Here is a 17,014-nt window from a genome sequence, read left to right as displayed (position 1 = left end):
TATTCTGCTTGCAGGAACTCGTCCCTCTTTCTACTTATGTCGTTGGTACCAATATGGACCACTATCTCTGGCTGTTCACCCTCCCCCTTCAGAATGTCCTGCAGCTGCTCAGTGACATCCTTGACCTTGGCACCAGGGAGGCAACATACCATCCTGGAGTCATGTCTGCAGCCACAGAAACGTCAATCTGTTCCCTTTATGATAGAATCCCCCATCACTGTTGCTCTCCCACTCTTTTTCCTCCCCTCCTGTGCAGCTGAGCCACTCATAGTGCCACGGACTTGGCTCTTGCTGCATTCCCCTGAGAAACCATCTCCCCCAGCAGTATCCAAAATGGAAAATCTGTTGGAGAGAGAGAGATGGACCCAGGGGACTCCTGCACTACCTTCCTAGTTCTTTTACGCTGTCTGGCGGTCACCCATTCCCTTTCTGCCTGTGCACTTTACCTGTGGTGTGATCACCTCGTTAAACATGCTATCCACGTAGATCTCAGCCTCGTGGATGCTCCTCCGCGACTCCAGCCACAGAACGCGGATTTTGAGTAGCTGCAGCCACTTCCTGCACACGTGTTCGCCATGGTACCCGAAAGTGTCCCTAACTTCCTGCATAGCACAGGAGGAGTACTCCACGCAGACGAGCTGCCCTGCCATGTCCTACCCTTAATTCACTCCCTTTACTTCCTCTAAATGAATTAAAGATTATTAAATATACTAGGGACCTCACTTCACTTTACACACTACTTACTCTAAACTAGAAACTTTACTTTTACTTGAACGACTGGACTGTAGAAATACTCCAGGTCCAACTTACCAATCAGCTCCTTCCCTGGTTGTGATGTCACTTTAGCAGTTTTGCAGTTGTTATTGTTGGTCTGCTCCCGCTCTCGGACTCTTTCCTTGGTGTAAAGTAGGAACCAATTCCTACAGGGTGAAAAGTTAGGAAAAGCAAAGGCGAAGCAAGGGAGCTCCTCCTTCCACTCTTCACCTACCTCCCTCACTCACCCAACTCCAGCACTCTGTTCAAACCGCACCTCAGTGCAACTCGCACTGCGAAGCCTGTTATAGGCCCTGAAACAAAGGAGCTGGCTGAGCCCTGCTACAGAAAAACCAGTTTAAATCTAGTTTCCCTAATTAACTGCCTTCAGCTGCTCTGATTTGTAGGCCTTTTATATGCTTGGCAGGGATAAAGTGACAAATAGGATTTGAAACAGCTATGAAGGGAAATCAGAACTAAACCTCAGCTTTTACAAAGAAATCTTTTCAGTAAGGAGGGGAGGGGCAAACAAGTTATTTAACTTGTAATATAAGCAACCAACTGGATGACGAGTGCAAAAATCAGGTTTTTGGAAGGACTGGATTGGGAGGATTTTCTCTTCCACTTTAGTTGCAGTCATCTCAAATTCAAACTGGTGTGAAGACTAGAGGTGTCTAGGACTGTAGGAGTGTCAGACTATTCGCCGCCTTAGCTATACTGCCAATTTTCATTACATACAACATAAAAGCAGTATAGTTGCCCCTTATGAGCAGATAAATGGGATGAAACAGCACTGAAGGTTAAGCTCTGTGGAACACGATATCCCAAAGTACTGGAACCACAGATATCAAGGTGTCTAGGATGACTATTGTAGAATTCAAAAAATACTAAAAAGAAAAGTACTGCAGATGCTGGAAACACTCAGCAGCTGTGGAGAGAAACAGTATTGCCATTTCAGGTTGATAATATTTCAGGTGGCTTCTGATGAAAAGTCAAGTGAAACAACAACCGAGAAAGGCTGGAAACACTCAGCAGGTCAGGCAGCATCCATGGAGAGAAACAGATCGAACGTTTCAGGTCTGTACACCATTCATCACAGACCTGAAACGTTAACTCTGTTTCTCTCTCCACAGATGCTGCCTGACCTGCTGAGTGTTTCCAGCATTTTCTGTTCTTATTTTACAACTGATAAATACTGCCTTTTTTTTTGCTCATTTCCTCCACAGATTATCGGGTCATCATCTAACTTTCCTTACACAAGTATTTAATTGGCTGTGAAGCACTTTGGGATGTCCTGATTCGTGAAAGATCTCTTTTTTTTTGTTTCCCCCACCCCTAAGGAGAGGGAAGAAAGAGAAAGGCACTTGATACAAGAGGCACTTTACAGCCAGCAAGAGATTAAATCAATTAGCTGCGGTTGGTAGTTTTGGAATGCACCCTGTGCAATTTGGGAGAAAAAAGACAAAAAGCCATGGCAACAGTTGCATGCGTTGGAGCTCAGGGGACTTACCCAGTTTTTCCTGCAGAGCAAGAACCTCGTACATTCTCTGGAAAACAAGAGCCTGTTCGTCTCCGGAGTCCGGGATCAGCTGGGTACCTTGGGATTTGAACTGGTTCTGTGGAGAGAGGGGAGGCGCGGTCAGCTTAAAATTGGGACAAACACCAGCACAGCGAGGAGCCCAGTGACGAGTATAACTCGGATTTAGCTGCCTTGCAGGTTCGAGGGGAAGCTGCCCCAGCAACAAAAACATATTAAAAATTATAGAAACGGCGTTTCGGATGAAGTCCATCGTTTATTTAATTTTAAAAAAAAACACCTTACCTCCAAATACAGACAGACTCCAAAAGATTCGTTCAAAACAAGGTTCCCGTGGCGGAAACTGGGCAACTGCAACAACAATTTGTAAATAGTTAAAAATATTTAAACCAAAAAGCCAAAATTATGAAATCAGATTTTATTTTTCGAAGTTACACACAAATTTGATTATCTGCTCTGCAGTCTGTAATTTACAAACTAACTGCTCTATTGAGAAATATGCACAATTCAAGTTTCTCAAAGGAGAGGAAAATATCAAATTATCTGTCGTCACCTGACCCCTGGGATTAATTGCCAGAACTTCCTCCGATTTGTGCTCCATCTTCTCGAAGGATAACATCTTGTGCTGATACCCCTGTAATTTCTTCTCTTCCAGGGCGATCATGATCCTCCAACAAGGTGGTGAGCCGGAGCCCCAGTACAGGAACATACTCTCAGCCATTGTCTGCTCTGCTCACTCTGCCTTTGGCTGGAATTCTGTCCCACAGCTCCTCTTTATATAATCATCCCGGTCCAGCACTGGCAGAGGTGTCGCACTTTACCAAACTGCACAACTCCCAGTGCAGCACCATCTAAAGGCAGGTATTCATTCCCACTTTTCTATTAAAACAATCTTTTTTTAAAAATCCCACTAAAACCTCAAGTGCTCACTGTGGAACCACAGACAGCAATGAGGTACATGACCAGATAATGTGTTTTTTAATTATGTTGGTTGAGGGATAAATATTGGCCAGGACACCAGGGAGAACTCCCCTCCTCTTCTTCAAATAGTGCCATGGGATCTTTTATGTCCACCTGAGAGAGCAGACAGGACTTCAGTTTAGCATCCCATCTGAAAGATGGCACCTCCAACAGTGCCTCAGTACTCCATTGAAATGTCAGCCTGGATTGTGTGCTCTGGAGTGGGATTTGAAACCATGACCTTCCAATGCAGGGGCGAGAGTGTTACCACTCTGCCAAAGCTTTCACCTAATTTAGCATGTATCCATCACTGCAGCAACAAAACTAAGAACAGTCCTTTGCAAACCTCAATCCCCATGAAGTTCAAGCAGGTCAACCCAGAGTTTCAAATACAAGATCAAATAGGACTGAGTGGCTTAAACATTATGGGCTGGATTGCCAGGGCTCGTGTCCTGCATATAACTCATGGGTCACAGTTTGGGAGCCCCTCTCTGAATCGAATCGTGCAAACTTGACAGGCTGTTTTGAGGCATTATCCTTGGGCTGACAAAAATATTAACAAAAGCATGCATTGCTCCTGGTAGTTTCTGCAGGGTGGTTTTTGCCAAGCACTCCCTATACTTTGCTGCAGTGTCTTTTCTCTCTGGACTCGAGTTCCTCTCTCAGTGCTGGGGTGTCTCTGGGTCTCTCAAAGTATTACTGTATAGGAGAATTTCTTCCTCACAAGTTGACAGATCTGCCTTTGCATTAAGGTAACACCGAATTGCCACTATGCTTGTATTTGTTTGCATTTGCAATCAAGATTCACTGTGACATTGCTTACTTGAATGCAGCAAAGCCAGACTGCAGCAACAAAAGCAATTTATAATACATTAGATAAAAAAAAGGAAAGAGCCAAATACATTTCTTTGATAGAGTGTAATCAGTTTGATTCTGACCCCAAAATATGGTTTGCAACTTCTCCATTTATTTGTATTACACCAAGTCCAGATACACACAATACCTTTAAACAGCAGACACACCGAGGAATAAACAATACTACCCCGTGTTCCTTCCCCAGGTAGAGGCGAAACCTTGTCATTGCTCCATTCCAATCCTGATTCTGCCCACAATTTGTTAAGAAAAGCTTGCGATATTTATAGTCTGTTTCTCACGAACTCTGTCACTGATAATTGATTATGACATGACAAGTGTTATTGTGAACAAGACCCCTAGAAAGGGTATATTTCCTTCAAAACAACAGGTACGACTGTTTTACACCCTGTCCCCATTGTCCCATTTCTTATCTCAAAAGTGCCTTGGCTAACTGTTTCCCAATGTGGCCACAAAAACAAGTCAAGAGACATGAACCTTTTACATCCTGTCATTTCAGCAAACACCTAAACCACAATGTCAGCTAAATTGTAACCTGACAAATCAAACCCTAAAGCATCCTGCATGAATGAACAACTTTTAACCATTTCATTAAGTAAAAAGAAACCAAAAACTTTGATCACATGAAATTAAACCAAATCCTAATCCTACGTATATATGTAAATACAACTAGGGTATCTTACAGGAGTACAGAATCTCAGGCTTCTTTAATTACCTCCCTTCAAGAGCCAAGTGTTGACTGTGTTGTGTCACGTGTTTCAAGAGATCTCCAGCTAGACTCTAGAGAGGAAAGACATTGCCATGATAGCCACTTCAATCTGACCTTTATCATCAACCTTGGCTCAGTGGCAGCACTCTTGCCTCCAAGTCAGAAGGCTATGGGTTCAAGTCACACCCCAGAGACTTGAGGGCATAATCTAGGCTGTGCGTTTTTTATGAAAACCAGGATTGTAAAGAAATCACACACAGTAAGGTCCCACAAACATCAATGAGATAAATGATGAGGTGATCTGTTTTAGTGATGTTGGTTGAAGGATAAATATTGGCCAGGACATCAGTAAAACTCCCCTGCTCTTCTTCGAATAGTGTCATGGGATCTTTTACGTCCAGCCGAGCAACCAGATGGCACCTTGGTTTAACATCTCATCTGAAATACGGCACCTCTGACAGTGCTGTCCTCCCACAGTACTGCACTGAAGCAGCAGCCCAGATTATGGGGGGAAAATTCAGTTGGTAGCGCCACCCGTTAGTGCCTTAAGAGGGCGCTAAGTGGGGTGCAAATCAACTAGCGCCCGGGCGCGGCGATATCTGCGCCTCTCGCAAAATTGACCGGACATTTTGCGGCGGCGCTAAACAATACCGCCCGATCTCCTGCACACGCAGATCTTGACGTCATTCAAGAGTGCAACGCTCTTGGGGCGCCCCGGACCGGAAATTCAGTGGCGCCCCCCTCCTTTCCGCCTGGCGCGACCAACGACAGGTTGACTTGAACGCTTCCCAGTCGCTGTGGGGGCGCTATTTAAAGGGAGCCTCTTCCTGGCTTTTGTGTGGTAGCCATTTTTGCACCACTCATTCTGAGAGAGAGAGAGAGAGATTTGGAGAGAGACAAAGAGAGAAAGAGAGATTCCTGCATTGAGTCAACGCTGTCTGAGGTAGTTTTGGCTTCTGACCATAACTTTGCAGGTACTTTGCTTTTTGACTGTCATTACTTTGATTGCCCAGATACTATGGGGGCTGCAATGGATGGGAACGTTGTCCTTCTCCATCACATTCAGAGGGCACAGAGATGCAGAGAGAGAGTGGCAATCATGGCCAGACAGAGGAGGGCCAACAGGCGTCAGTACAGGAGACCTTACCCTCCCAGGGTTTTTCGCCAACAGTTCTCATACATTAACATGTCTGAGGAGCAGTGTTTGCGAAGGCTGCGATTCAGCAAGGAGGTGGTCACCTGCTTCAGCCAGCTCTGCAGCCTCAACTGAGGAGCAGGACGTCTCTGTCAGTGGCAGTGAAGATAACAGTGGCTCTCAACTTTTATGCCACCGGCTCCTTTCAATCCGCTACTGGGGACATCGCCAATATCTCCCAGTTCGCGGTGCATTGCTGCATCCATCAGGTCACAAATGCCCTCTTTAAAAGGAGACGAGAGTACATCTCTTTCCCCATGACCCTGGACAAGCAGCAAGAACGCGCAACGGGCTTTGCGATGATAGCGGGCTTCCCCATGGTGCAGGGCGCCATTGACTGCACCCATGTGGCTTTGCGGGCACCACAAGAGAATGCCGAGGATTTCCGCAACCAAAAGGGCTTCCATTCCTTAAACCTCCAGTTGGTCTGTGGCCACAGACAGCTGATACTCACTGTCAATGCCCACTTTCCAGGCAGCAGCCATGATGCCTTCATCCTGCGCCAGACTTCTGTGGCAGACCTTTTCGAGGCACCGCTTCACCCAGGAGGTTGGCTTCTCTGGGACAAGGGATATCCTGTGTGCACCTGGCTGATGACCCCGCTTCGTTTGCCCAGCACCACTGCTGAGCTACGATACAACGAGAGCCATTAAGCTACCAGGAACATCGTTGAGCACACAATCGGCGTGCTCAAGCAACGGTTCCGCTGTCTGGACCATTCTGGAGGAGCCCTGCAGTACTCGCCTGAGCGAGTCTCCCACTTCGTTGTTGTGTGCTGCATGCTGCATAACCTGGCAATCCTCAGGACCCAGCCAATGCCACCAGACATTGGAGCACTAGCAGAGGAGGATGAGGAGGCTGGTCATCTGCAGCACCAAGGCGGGAGGGAGACACAAAGTGGAAGGGCTGTCCGTCAAAGGCTCATAACAAGTTGCTTCTAGGCCCCCTCTGAGGGAATGGCTTCTGCCATTCAAACAACCTGAATGAAACCATCCCGCAACCCCTAAGCCAGTCAAGGCAGCAATGAGTGCAAAGACCAAACATGCACATTTTGAATACAGACACTTCTTTATTTCCCAAACTGTGTCTCATTTCCGCATGACAAAGTAATAGAAAGAAACACCAAAAAAAACAGCCATTCACATAACTGGCTCTCACAACCTGGAGACAATGTCCAAAACAGTAACAAAAATTTGACCATGACCTTCGGCCTTCAATAAAACAATGAAATACATTTTGCGACACCTCCTACTTTTTGCCCTTCGAGGGTGATCTGCCTCCCTTGCGAAATTGCCCCTTCCCACCCTGCAGCTCCTCCGTAATGGGACCCCAGTGGCTGCAGCAAGGCTGGGGGAAGGCTGCTGAGTGTCAGAAACTGAGACTGCAGATGTCCTTGAGGGACGGCCTGGACCAGCTCTGGGCCTGGAGGGCCCGGCTGCTGACTGCTCCAACTCTGCATGGGCGGCAGCAGTCTGTCCTACTGGTGGTGGCAGCTGCAGTGGAGAAATGACAGTGTTGGCAGCAGGAATGCTATCATCTTGAGTGAGGACAGCAACTCTCTGCTCGACCGACACACTGGCACTCCGATGGGGCAGCACCTCAGCATGCGGAGCAATCTGCTGGAGCACAGATTGCTGGCCTGCTGCGGCGCAGTGAGAGTCCCGGGGAAATCTGCCCAATCCAGCGAGGGTGGCAGCAGTCAGTGCTTGTATGACCTCAATCTGTGTCTGCATGAGACCACCCACTGACTGCATTACAGCACTTAGCATTTGCGTGGCAGCCGCCTGTGCTCCAGCGAAGTGCTCACACTCCTTGCCAGTGATTCAATGGATTCGGGCATCCTTGTCACTGCAGCCATGAGCTCAGTGTACCTTTGCTCCGCCTGGGCGCTCATTTCCGCAAGGACCCGCTCCTCGTCTGCGTTCAGTGCAACAGGACTCAAGGCCACACTCTCCATCCGGGGAGAAGGCCCCCAAGCTTCCCTAACCCCCTTGTGTTGCTGCAGCCCGCTGGGTCCTGGAGCTTCACCCTCATCAGACCATTCCCCCCCGCTCCCCTCCAGGGAAGTCGTGTCCCCAGTATGGGCATGGGCTGCCTTGGCAGAGGGTTGCACTGATGGTCCGGCTTCCTCTTCCTCCTCGCCTTCAGCTTCACTCCCAATGGCAGCTTGAGGGCCCATCTCCTCACCTGGTGAATCACCATCTGAAAGCAGGGAGGTACAAGAGTGGCTTTAGCGTGAGGACAGGGTGGCAGCAAGGGAGACATGAGTGCAGCGATGTACGGATTTGGATTGAAAGTGTCAAAGGCTGCTGTTGTGAGGAACAAGTGGAAGGAGAGAGGACAAAAAGGTGATGACCTTACCATTGCTGGCCAGAACGGGGTCGGCGTCTCCAGTGGCGACGGGACCAAGCATCCGGCTTGCCACAATCCTGTGGACGCACTGCTCAAGATCGCTGAGGGCTTGAAGGTGAAGCTGCCCTCCACCAGTCCGTTGCTGCTGTCTCCTATTATGAGCCAGCTTGACCTGCAAGAAAAAGGACGGCGTCTGAGCAAATATGCAGCCATGATCTTGCCTGAAATGCCTCCCATGGTTGAATAGCCCTTACTGTATGCAAAGTGTGGAATGTGCATGTGTGTTTCATGAATGGGCCATAGGTGCTGGATGAGTGCTGGGCATTGGGGCTTTCAAGACCCTCTGGCCATAAAGTGAGGTGGAGATGGAGGGATGAGGAGGTTTTGAAAAAAGGTACTCACCCTGACGACCCGAGTGAGGTCGTTGAACTTTTTCCTGCATTGCACAGGGGTCCTAGGCACCTTGCTGCTTGAGGTCACTCTGTGAGCCACCTCCCTCCACGCTTTTCTGTATTCACTTGGCAAAGGCCTCCTGCCACTCTCTGGGTACAGTAGAGATCTTCTGCACTCCACCGCGCCAACCAGAGCCTCCAAGGCACACTCGCTGAAGTGCTGTGCTCGCTCCCTGGTCCTCTCCATAGTCCCTGGCTGGAAGATTTCGCCACAGGTCTGTCCAGGCCGAGATTCAAGGCTCCAGTGAGCAGGGCGTGGCTGCAGAGCAGGATCGACCCTCCCCTTTAAGAACTGACCGGCGCTAGTGTGTCTGTGTTCAATTGCTAACTGACAGCACCTGCGCTGCGCCCGCCCTCTGAGGAAGCACCTCGCTCCTTGGGTTTAGCGCCTTAAGAGCGTTGTGTAGCGCTTGATTTAGCGCTCCAATCACCTCAAGGGGCGAGAGAGGTGAATTTTGCAGCTGGCGGTGATAATTTGCGCCGGGCCCTAAACTTTGCGCCCGGCCGATATTCACACCTCAAAATGGGCGATACCGAATTTCTCCCCCTATGTGTTCAAGTCTTTGGAGTGCAGCTTGATCCCACAACCTTTGAACACAGAGGGAGTTCTACCAACTGAACCAAGGTTGACAGCTAAACATCTTGATTAGGGCAGCTCTTCCTAGCCACCACAGGAGACAGCCACATCAGGCAGGCTGCTGCACACACAAGTATTAGGGAAGTGACAATTGCAATGTTTGCAAGGGCCAACCCTTATGGAAAGGAGGAATCAGCTTTTATGAGGTGACAGGATTACCTTAGCTGCAAAGAGTCACACATGGCACCCATGTAGGCTTCTGGAATCTTCGTGTCGTGCCCACGGCCTTCATGAAGACAAAAGGGTTTGTACTCAATGTTCAGGTGGTACCAGTCAACAGAAAAACCATCCTGCACGTCAGCTGCCATTGTCCAGGAAGAAGCAGTAAGTGCGTGGCATTCCATGCATTATTTGAAGTAGGAAAATACTGGCTGGATGGCTCTTAGTCGAACAGGGCTATCCTCTCTATCCATGCAGCTGACCCCACTGAGTAACCCCTAACAGAAGAGGAGCACCTCGGCCTAGGCACTTCAGCCTATCTCTTGGCTATTTCTCAGCTGCTACCTTCACCTTCAAGAAAAGCATGCCATGCAGCTTGGGCACAATGTGCAAAAGGGCACTGGTTGTGTATGATGCTTAAAAAGGTACCTCCCAGACGTTGTGGCAGTTCACATCTATAGTCTGTGCCATGCTTGATGGGCCCCACAAGAAATGTTGATAAAGTTGCGGAGCGCACTCACCTTTGCCCTGCTGCTGATACCAACACAATTCTTCCTCATCTGCCAGTAAGAGCGAGGTGGGTGGCAGTGTTGGCTCAGCCGGTGACATCCGTCCTTGCAGCTGGTGCTTTGACTTGTGCCTTCAGCGTTGAATGGAGCCCCCCTCCCATGGTGCACCTCTTGCAGCAGGGTGGCCTTGAGGATCAAAAGGGAGCAGTGCAGACCGCCTGACTCCACAGTGCCATCGTAAGCAACTCACCCACTTCCCTGCAACAACTTCCCCTTTGTTTGGTGAGCTGCAGCCCTTTAAGAGGCCGTGGCCCCTTTTTCCATCTCTTTCTATCTCTGTCTCTGTTACCAAGGTATAACGAGAGTGTGAGAGTTTGGAGCTTGAGATAAGGTTTCAGGCTGGATTGTGTATACTGATACCTGGTTCAGTCATGTGTAGCTTTTGGCGCATGTAATATGGGTCAGCGGTAACACAAGATGTAACCGTGCACAAAACCAGTTATTGACTCACGTTGTCTTGTTCAGCTATACACGGACGGGAACCGGTTGAACCAGGATTATTGATGTGTGATGTTGAGAATTGTGGTAGATACTGCATCCAAAATTGGTTGTAAAGACAGCAGCAGGGAAAGGGGGCCCTTGAGATTGGGATAAGATCTTGCGATGAGCCTTGCTGTGCTAAATGATAAAAGTGGGCAAGAGGTTGCAGAGAAAGTTGAAATATTCCATTGCAGTAACCAAACACCATTGAGTAAACTAATGACAGGGCCTTCTGTAATCTAATAAGTTTCTCAGGAACAAAAGTGCTCCAGGCTATACAAACAAGACTTTCTGTTTTACAAGGATTTTATGTCAAACAACAATGAGTTTAATAGCTGCAATGTCAAGTCATCCCCTATAATGCTCCAAAAGGAAATGAAGGTTTGATTTGGAAAGGCAAAAAAGGTTATGATCTCTCAGTACAGTGATAAATATAAAACTTCTAACATCAGATCCACATCCTCAGGCACAAATTTATTAGAAATGTTTTAGAGAAAGGCAGGCTAAATAGCAGAGTTGGTTTGCACTCCATCATTTCATTCTGGGACCCAGGTTTGAATCCAGTCCAGTTTGATGGGATGAGAGTAGTCAGTGGCAGAGCCAGTGAGGGGCCAGGAGGACACCCCCCCCCTCCCCAGTCATTTTGAGGTTGGCCAATGCGGCTTTGGAGGATCGCCTCCAAATCGCACCGGTCATCCCTTTTTGGCCTCCAGCTTGGGCCAGCGAATCTGTGCTGTTCCCGGCTCATCCTTAGGACTGGGCAAGTTGCCATTCCCCAGTTCCGGGTTCGGTCTCCTTCCTGTCAAGCCGGCCAAATCTCAGCTCGATCCCACCCCCCCCGCCCCACTCGCCCAAACCTAGCTCTGCCACTGATTGTCAGGGTCCGACATGAAATCAATTGGAGGCAATTGAAACCCAGTTCCTAGTGACCATAAAAGCGCTAATCTGAAACTCTGACTCTAAGAGACAAAGTGCAATAGAGTGAGAGAGGCTACCAAAATACAAAGTTTTGCCTTTACCTCGACTGTCATCCTGGAGAGGGTCGCACATGTAAAGTGTATCACATTTGCACCCAATTGCCTCAAAAATATTATATTTATAAAACATCAACAAATCACAACTGAACTGGTCTTAAAAAGAGAAAGAAAGACAGCCAATTGCTGCTGACGTTGCTAGCTCTCTTCCCAAGACTAGAACTGAGGATGTACAAGCATCTGCTAATCTAGAGCATCAGGGGAGCAAAGCACCGTGACTTCTTGCTACGTGTCAGCAGGAAGGCAGGTTTGTTGCTTTAGATTTTTTTTTATATACTGTAGACGGACTCCACAAACAACAACAATTCACTTCCAATGATTCCAGGATGAAACTAGTTAGAACACGTCGCCACAGAGAGTAGTTGAGCAGGTAGAAGATCAGATTTCTGGCCTGGTCCAGTTAGAATATGTAGCCTTAAAGGGACAGGCCACGTTAATCAAAATTCCACCTTAGCACCAGACAACCTTCCTCAAGGCAGTCCCTTTATAACTATTTGGATAGTGCTATCCAGATATAAATACTCCCCTTATTATTGCATAATATATTATGTGTTAGGTGGTGTAATGATTCTGTCATTATAATACAGCTACCATGAGCAACGCCAGAGGAGATCTACCAGTGCTTTTTTAAAAACTCACCCATTTGGAAAACCAAAGTAACTCCTGCCAGCAAATTAGCACATTACAAGAGGATTTCCACCGAATATTCTCCGCTCACTCTTCCTCTTCTGAAAACACGGACCCCTCCTGAGCATGAGCATCCGCTGTCTACCAGTTCCTTGTCCAAAGGACCATTGTTCACATCTGAGCGCAGGCGGTAATTATTGGCGGGCTAGTCAAACATAGGAGGTGTCGGAGCCAAACCTGATCCTAGCCTCACGTGGACACCTTTCAGCAGGGGTCACTGGATAGTGATCAGCAGCACAACCTTGGCTCTTATATCCCTTGCGTGGAGACCAGTGGTAGCTCTCCCATTAGAGATAAGAGAATAGAGGCCAGGAATGGCACTAAGATCCAGCAGGGATTGGCTCACTTCCTCACCAAATGATGCATTTATCTGGTAAAGCAGGGAGAAGCCCCACATTGCAAGAGTTCATAAAAAAAAAAGAAAATACTGCAGTTGCTGGAAATCTGAAATAAAAGCAGAAAATGCTGGAGAAACTCAGCAGGTCAGGCAGCATCTGTGAAGAGAGAAACAGAGTTAACGTTTCAGGTGGATGAGCTTTCGTCAGAACTGGAAAAAAGCAGGAAATGGAACAGATTTTTAAGCAAGGGCAGGGGCTGGGAAAGGGGGGGGGATGAAAGAACAAAAGGGAAGGTTTGTGATAGGATAGAAGGCATGAGAGGTAAAGAGACATTAAGAGATATTCAAGGCAAAAGGAGATGGTAACGGGACAGGTTAAGAAACAAAGGATGGCTCAAGATGAAGTGAGAATTGCGCTGGCAGAATGAAAGACAGCTGCCATGTGGGAGAGAAGAAAAAGAGCCACAGACTTGAACTAGATAGTTTCATTCACTTTGCTTCCAATTTCCACCCTTCCCTCCCTTCACATGATCCATCTCCGACTCTTCCCTTCCCTTCCTCGACTTCTCCATCTCCATCTCTGGGGATAGGTTATTGACAAACATTCACTACAAGCCCACTGACTCCCACAGCTACCTGGACTACACTTCCTCCCACCCAGCTTCCTGTAAGGACCCTATTCCATTCTCCCAGTTTCTCTGTCTCCGCCGCATCTGCTCTGACAATGCCACCTTCCATACCAGTGCTTCCGATATGTCTTCCTTTTCCCTCAACTGATAATTCCCCTCTACTGTGTTTCACACGGCCCTTGACCGTGTCCGTTCTATCTCCCACACTTCTGCCCTCACCCCTGCCCCTCCCTCCCGGAACCACGACAGAGTTCCCCTTGTCCTTTCACCCCACCAGCCTCCATATTCAACGGATCATCCTCCGCCATTTCCGCCACCTCCAGCGTGATCCCACCACCAAACACATCTTCCCCTCACCTCCCCTTTCAGCATGCCGAAGGGACCGCTCCCTCCACGACACCCTGGTCCACGCCTCTATCACCCCCAACACCCCTTCCCCTTCGCCCTGCACCTTCCCATGCAAGCACAGGAGATGCAACACATGCCCTTATACCTCCCCCCTTCCCACTGTCCAGGGTCCCAAACACCCCTTCCAGGTGAAACAGTGATTTACTTGTACTTCTTGCAATCTAGTATACTGTATTCGCTGCTCACAATGCGGTCTCCTCTATATTGGGGAGACCAAACGCAGATTGGGTGACCGCTTTGCGGAACACCTCCACTCAGTCCGTAAGGGGGACCCCGAGCTTCCAGTTGCCTGTCACTTTAATTCTTCACACCACTCCCACTCAGACCTCACCGTCCTCGGCCTCTTGCATTGTTCCATGGAAGCTCAGCGGAAGCTCGAGGAACAGCACCTCATCTTTCGATTAGGCACTTTCCAGCCTTCTGGACTCAACTTAGAGTTCAACAATTTCAGATCATAACCTCAGCCCCTATCATATATATATATTTTTCATCCACACTTTTAGGCTGTGGCTTTTTTTCTTCTCTCCCACATGGCAGCTGTCTTTCATTCTGCCAGCACAATTCACACTTCATCTAGAGCCATCTTTTGTTTCTTAACCTGTCCCATTACCATCTCCTTTTGCCTTGAATATCTCTTAATGTCCCTTAACCTCTCCTGCCTTCTATCCTATCACCGACCTTCCCTTTTATTCTTTCATTCCCTCCCCCCTTTCCCAACCCCTGCCCTTGCTTAAAAATCTGTTCCATTTCCTGCTTTTTTCCAGTTCTGACGAAAGGTCATCGACCTGAAACTTTAACCCTGTTTCTCTCTTCACAGATGCTGCCTGACCTGCTGAGTTTCTCCAGCATTTTCTGTTTTAATTTCAGATTTCCAGCATCTGCAATATTTTCTTTTTGTATTAGTATTTAATTCACTGCCACCTCTCTTCCAGGAATGCCCACCTTGAAGAAGTCCTGCTCTTCTCTCCGATGGGACTTCCGTTTGTCTCTTTTACCTTGTTCGTCTTCATTGCTTTCTGTCTCCCTTCTCATGTTTGATCAGGTATCTACCAAAACTCGCATTCAAAGCCACATATCTTTCCTCAGCAACTGTCTCCAGCTCCGACTTACTCCACATGGATTCCAACTGAAATTCCACCCTTCGTGTTTTGGATCTAGCTAGGACTACAGATATCTCCAAGATATTCAGCATTCCTCAAACCATTGCTTTCGCCGTACCCTGAGATCCATGCTGAATGCCATGCGATGCCACATGAACACCCTCGACCTCTCTTCAGCAGCACCGACTCACTCTATCTCAAAGCTGTCCTGGTCTGCAGTTCCATTTCATCCTTCGACTCATCCGGCGCTTTAACAGAAATCTTTTTTTCTTCCTTTCAGGTGTCAAGGATCGCAAGCTTCAACAACTCTTGGACACCAATGCCCCTCCGTAACCTTCTTCCCCTTCACTTTCCTCTGACCCCATCCCTTCTCCCAATCTCACCCCTGCCGTGTTTTCACTATCCCCTCTCTGACCCTGAACGATCAGTCCTTAGCAAAGGTCTGAACTTCATCCCCTTACGCCCCCACCTCAATGAATTTCGAGCTCAGCACAACGCTGAGCTCTTTTTCTGCCGCCTTCATCTCCGTGCCCACTTCTTTGGCCAGGAGTCTTCCCCCCGCATGGGTGACCCTTTCTCCCACTTTCAGAATTCTCATTCCACCTGGACCCCTCCCTCTGGCCTCTTAACCTCTCTAGATCTGTTCATTGCAAACTGCCGGCGTGACATCGGCCGTCTCCATTTCTCTGCTCCCCTTACTCACTCCAACCTACCTCCTTCTGAACTTGAAGCAATCCATTCTCTCAGATTCAAGCCCAACATTGTCATTAAACCTGCTGACAAGGGTGGTGCTGTTGCTGTTTGGCGAACCGACCTCTACCTCGCGGAAGCTGAACGCCAACTCTCTGACACCTCCTCCTACCTCCGCCTGGACCATGACCCCACTACTGAACATCAAGCCACCGTTTCCAAGACTGTCACTGACCTCATCTCCTCTGGAGATCTTCCCCCCCATGACTGCCAACCTCATAGTTCCCCAACCCCGCACAGCCCGCTTCTACCTCCTTGCCAAGATCCACTAACAGGACTGCCTTGGTAGACCCAACGTTTCAGCCTGTTCTTACCCCACAGAACTTATCTCTTCCTATCTCGACTCTATTTTTTCTCCCCTTGTCCAGTCTCTTTCCACCTACATCTGCGACTCTTCCGATGCTCTCTGCCACTTTAGCGGTTTCCAGTTTCCTGGCCCTAACCGCCTCCTTTTCACTATGGACGTACAATCCCTCTACACCTCCATCCCCCACCAGGATGGCCTGAGGGCACTCTGCTTCTTCCTTGAACAGAGGCCCGACCAGTCCCCATCCACCACCACCCTCCTCCGCCTGGCTGAACTTGTTCTCACATTGAACAACTTTGCCTTTGACTCCACTCACTTCCTCCAAATCAAAGGTGTTGCTATGGGAACCCGCATGGGTCCAAGCTATGCCTGCCTTTTCGTGGGATATGTGGAACACTCTTTGTTCCAGTCCTACTCGGGTCCCCTCCCTCACCTCTTTTTCCAGTACATTGATGACTGTATCAGTGCTGTTTCCTGCTCTTGCCCTGAACTAGATAATTTGATTCACTTTGCTTCCAATTTCCACCCTTCCCTCACCTTCACATGGTCCATCACCGACTCTTCCCTTCCCTTCCTCGACTTCTCCATCTCCATCTCTGGGGATAGGTTATTGACAAACATTCACTACAAGCCCACTGACTCCCACTGCTACCTGGACTACACTTCCTCCCACCCCGCTTCCTGTAAATACCCTATTCTATTCTCCCAGTTTCTCTGTCTCCGCCGCATCTGCTCTGATGATGCCACCTTCCATACCAGTGCTTCCGACATGTCTTCCTTTTTCCTCAACGGAGGATTCCCCTCTACTGTGGTTGACATGGCCCTCGACCGTGTCCAATCTATCTCCCGCACTTCTGCCCTCACCCCTGCCCCTCCCTCCCGGAACCACGATAGAGTTCCCCTTGTCCTTTCACCCCACCAGCCTCCAGATTCAACGGATCATCCTCCGCCCATTTCCGCCACCTCCAGCGAGATCCCACCACCAAACACATCTTCCCCTCATCTCCCCTTTCAGCATTCTGAAGGGATTGCTCCCTCCGCGACACCCTGGTCCACTCCTATCACCCCCAACGCCCCTTCCCCTTC

The 17,014-nt window shown here is 48.6% G+C and overlaps 1 protein-coding gene across 2 annotated transcripts in view; it reads right to left on the bottom strand.

Moving 5' to 3' along the window:
- The window catches only part of LOC147116247 (glutathione S-transferase A-like), a 43,872-nt gene extending 40,790 nt beyond the window's left edge, over positions 1-3,082 (bottom strand). Inside the window, exons 1-3 of one of the 2 annotated variants that reach the window (XM_085991033.1) lie at positions 2,844-3,082; positions 2,576-2,641; positions 2,264-2,369 (exon numbers count right to left, since the gene is read on the bottom strand). In XM_085991033.1, coding sequence (XP_085847159.1) covers positions 2,264-2,369; positions 2,576-2,641; positions 2,844-3,011 — 340 coding nt within the window. In that variant the 5' untranslated portion in view covers positions 3,012-3,082. The remainder of the gene's footprint in view (positions 1-2,263; positions 2,370-2,575; positions 2,642-2,843) is intronic. The other variant, XM_085991032.1, reaches the window with a different exon arrangement.
- Positions 3,083-17,014: the final 13,932 nt, after the last annotated feature.

This window comes from Somniosus microcephalus, chromosome 6 (assembly GCF_052327205.1).
Source record: "Somniosus microcephalus isolate GS21.2 chromosome 6, FLI_Smic_1.0, whole genome shotgun sequence".
NCBI classification, from domain to species: Eukaryota; Metazoa; Chordata; class Chondrichthyes; order Squaliformes; family Somniosidae; genus Somniosus; species Somniosus microcephalus.
The sequence above is the reverse complement of the archived record's forward strand: the minus strand, read 5'-3'. Positions and strand labels throughout refer to the sequence as shown.